At 31.1% G+C, this 3,963-nt stretch overlaps 1 protein-coding gene across 1 annotated transcript in view; it reads left to right on the top strand.

Annotated features, from left to right (window-relative positions):
- Window positions 1–3,555: 3,555 nt before the first annotated feature.
- Window positions 3,556–3,963, top strand: part of LOC110034159 (ankyrin repeat-containing protein P16F5.05c) — a 37,771-nt gene continuing 37,363 nt past the window's right edge. Inside the window, exon 1 of the mRNA XM_020738445.1 lies at window positions 3,556–3,717. Coding sequence (XP_020594104.1) covers window positions 3,640–3,717 — 78 coding nt within the window. The 5' untranslated portion in view covers window positions 3,556–3,639. The remainder of the gene's footprint in view (window positions 3,718–3,963) is intronic.

Genomic DNA, 3,963 nt, shown 5'->3' with positions numbered 1-3,963 from the left:
TACTACTGTTGTAACGTATCATACATACTTGGTTGAAACACTTTTCAGAAGTCAAAACAAACAACTTTCAAAATTAAGATAAATTTTTCAAAATTAAACAACATTTTCAAAAACAAAGAAACAACATAATACATCCTTTTGAATTTACGGGAGTCCCTCGGAGGGGTAACTCACGGTTGCTAACGAGATCTCCCAAATTTAAATGAGATTAACAACTCGTGTGGGCTAAATAAATTCAAAGGAAATTAGTGGTACCAGAACTAGGGAACCGTGAGATCCTAACTGGTGTCACTCTAATCAACTTTAACCTCCCAAAACACTTGAACAATAATAACAACAAAATCAAAACATTGAAACGTACACGGTAAAACTTATTGGACCTTAGACTTTAGTACTGTCACTTCAACGAGAAGTTCGGAGCAGGCCCCGTGGACAACACGACATAGACATACAGAAGAACATATTCGAGAGAGCAACCGAGATCATCATCAACAAATTTCTTCTTCGCTTAAATAACAAGTTATAGGTCTGTCTAGAGCGACATAAATTTTTACCCCATCTTTTAGGCCTTTGCACATTTATTGTGCAATTTAAGCCCTAACTAGTTTTAGGCTCCGAGGTCGTCGTCCGTCACGACGTAAATCCTCATGTCTTCTAGGTCATTTGTATGATCGTGCATGCATATATAAGACCTAAATAATAAAACTGACATGATGAAACATCAAATAACATTTTCTCAAAGCTAAAACCAAATAAATAAGATAGTTGGGAGGTCATTTGAGGTTCTTCTCAAAGTCCACGACACCTTCTACTTCTTCGTTCCTTTGGATCCCAAAATAAAATGTTCCTATTTTTTAGTTGTTCTCTTTTGACTTTCCTGAGTCAATCCTTGAAAACTTAAAATTTGAAATTTTTGAAAGCAATACCACTGATCTTAATCGAGAGTATTCTTAAGTGATTTTTGTCATTTTAAATGTAATTAACTGTGGGGATTTGCCTCTATAGGGAACTTAAGAACCTAACTTAATATAAACCCTATTTAATTTTTTATATTAGATAGTGGAATTTGTCAGTCAACATAAATGGTTTCGCAGACTACAATGGATGTCATAAATTCTTTATTTTATTTAATCGAGTCTCATTAGCAAGCAATGTGTCTATTCCTCGCGGTGGATGCATCATTTGTTGTGTTGTGCTCGCTTATTTAAACTATTATTTATATGGGATTAGTTCGGTCTCGTATTTTTAAAATTAAAATAATACTTTCAAAAAATAATATGTATTACATTAAATCAAATATCTCTTTTTAATGACAAAAAGGCAACCGACAAGACTCTATGAAATATCACTTTTATACTAATACACATTATCATGTTATGAAATGTGAGAAGTTTTTAACTTTAGGAAGAGGATAGTGAAGTTTAAAATCATTAAAGACTATCTATATATAGTAATCCCCACATGAAAAAGAAAAGAAAAAGAAAGGATTGAAAATGATCCTAAAAGAAAAAAAAATCAAAAGAAAAAAGAGAAATGTAAAAAGAAAAATGTGTGAGGAGAAGCTTGAAAAAATGCCTAATTAAAAATTGGTTTCACTTGCATGATCTTGAAGAGTGAAACTTACTTACACTTCTGAGCTTATTCTTAATTTTAAATGTATTAATCAAATCTTTACTAGTAGAGTTCTCATATAATTCTATTTTTAATTTCTTCTAAGATTCCTAAGTCTGAAAAATTACAATTATTTTTGAAATGAATAGAAAATCGAAATTCCTAACTTAAGTACTAGATATTCTTACATCTTAGTTCTATCCTGAATTATTGAAAATTTTTCTAAAAGTTTTACTATCATATTTATAGGGAAAAAGTATAGTGATCTTTCATGAAACCAACTACCATAATTGAAAGTATTTCTTTTACAAAATAAATGAGTTACTTGAGGAAAAGTAACGTTTAAGTTTGGGGCAATTGACATGTCTTAAAATTATATATATATATACATTATGCTCATTTTTAAGGATATTGCGCTTAAATGGAATGTATTTTGTGCGTTTTTTATTTCAAGTATAAGAGATAAAGTTTAAGAGCAAAATGAGCAAAAAAAATAAGCAAAATAGGGTCAAAAAAGCTAAGAAAAAAAAATTGACCTGATGCGTAAGTGTCAGGATTTGGCGCCTCGGTGCCACGTAGTTAAAAAGAGCTTCTGGAAGGCTAGTGACTAGGCACCATCTGGAAACTATTTGCTATGAAATCGACTTAAATATTAAATGGGCTAAAAAATCCACTTTAAGCACAACAAAGCTGAGCCAACCCACATAGTGTTTTATCATATGCATAATATCCTTTCGGCTCAAAGTCGAGTCAATTTTCGGTCAAGTTGAGTTAAATTCAGGTAAATTTTTAGTTAAGTGGTCAAATTAAGATTAAGAGCAAAAAAAATTAAACATGTTGAGATTTTTGACCTAAACATTTAATTGAGTCAACTCAAACAATAATTAGTCGAGTCAGATTCGAGTCAAGTTCAAGCGTCGGCTCAATTCATGACACCCCAATGTAATCAATAATATCATTTTGGATAATGGGTTTATAATGCTCACAACATTTTTAAATTTATATAACTAAATATGAAATATCACTAACCTCGAACAACTTTTGTGAGGCATAGATTATATTTTGCCTTCTCATCACCTTTTGTGCATAAATATTGATCAACCATGATGAAGAAGATTATTTTAATTTATCTTCTATACAATAAAAATATTTTATCCGAGGTAAATTTTTGTATATATTTATCAAGAAAATAAATAGCAAATATAATTTACTTATTCCATGTTTAATGGGAGACATAAAATTAAATTTATCTCTTATACAAATAGCTGACTATTTACTCCATGATAATGCTAAGCTATTAGGATGTAAATGAGTCGGAACTTGAACGAGCCTAAGTCTTGCTCTTGATCTACTCGCTTGAAATTTTTTTATTCATATTTGACTCATGTTCGAAATGACTTGTGAATTGTATGTTCATGTTCAACTCGATTGAAATTTTTTGCTCGAATTAGACTCATGTTCCGCTCAAAATAATATATCATTGTCAATAAAAATGACTATGAAGCCTTGTGTTGCAAGCTACAATAAAGATTTTGCGATGCGAGATTAAAGGGGCTGGATGCTCGAAGGCTTTGGCATTTACATAAGTAGAGTACCACACAACTCGTAAGTATTTTCATGTTAAATAGAACTTTGTTTCTTAGTTTTTTATGGAGAGAACCACAAAATTGGGAGAGGGAGTGGCTCAAAGAAATTTATTTGGTATTTTCATGAACATCACCCAATTTTTTATGTATTTATATATTCAATATAAAAAATTAATTTTTATTTGCAATTCTAATTAAATTATTAAAAATTTTAATAAAATTAAATATATTTTAAAATATAAAATATAAATATTATATTAATATTATTTAATCATTTTGAGAAATGGAATTGAACATGTACAAATAAATTTTTATGCTTGTTAGACACATTTAAGCCCAAAAGATTTGTCTTATTTTGACTCATTTGCATAATTCAGTAATTGCAAGCCGCAAACAAGCCCGTTCCGACCGTGAAAAACCTAAACGCTGTCTGCTTGCCACCATGCCCACCGAAACAAACTCGATTCAGCAGCCGACATCCGGCAATTCTGTCTCTGATCTAGTCGACGCCTTGCTCGAGGTGCCTTCCTTTCTGTTTCACACCTCTTCTTTCTTTTCCGCATCTTATTGGCATTGCTCTGTGCTTTTGTTTGACCTCCAGTTTGTTATTTATTTTCGTTTTTCAGTGAGATGATTTCATTTAGCTCTTCGTACTTTTGTTTCGATGCTGGTTTTTATATTTGATTTCCATTGAAATCCACGAATTATTTATTTTATTTAGGGGTGTAAATGAGACTCGCTCGTGTTCGGCTCGTTTATATTTCGA

This window comes from Phalaenopsis equestris, unplaced genomic scaffold (genome assembly GCF_001263595.1).
Source record: "Phalaenopsis equestris unplaced genomic scaffold, ASM126359v1 Scaffold001364, whole genome shotgun sequence".
Taxonomy (NCBI): domain Eukaryota; kingdom Viridiplantae; phylum Streptophyta; class Magnoliopsida; order Asparagales; family Orchidaceae; genus Phalaenopsis; species Phalaenopsis equestris.
Note: the sequence above shows the minus strand (reverse complement) of the source record. Positions and strands in the feature narration are given on the sequence as shown.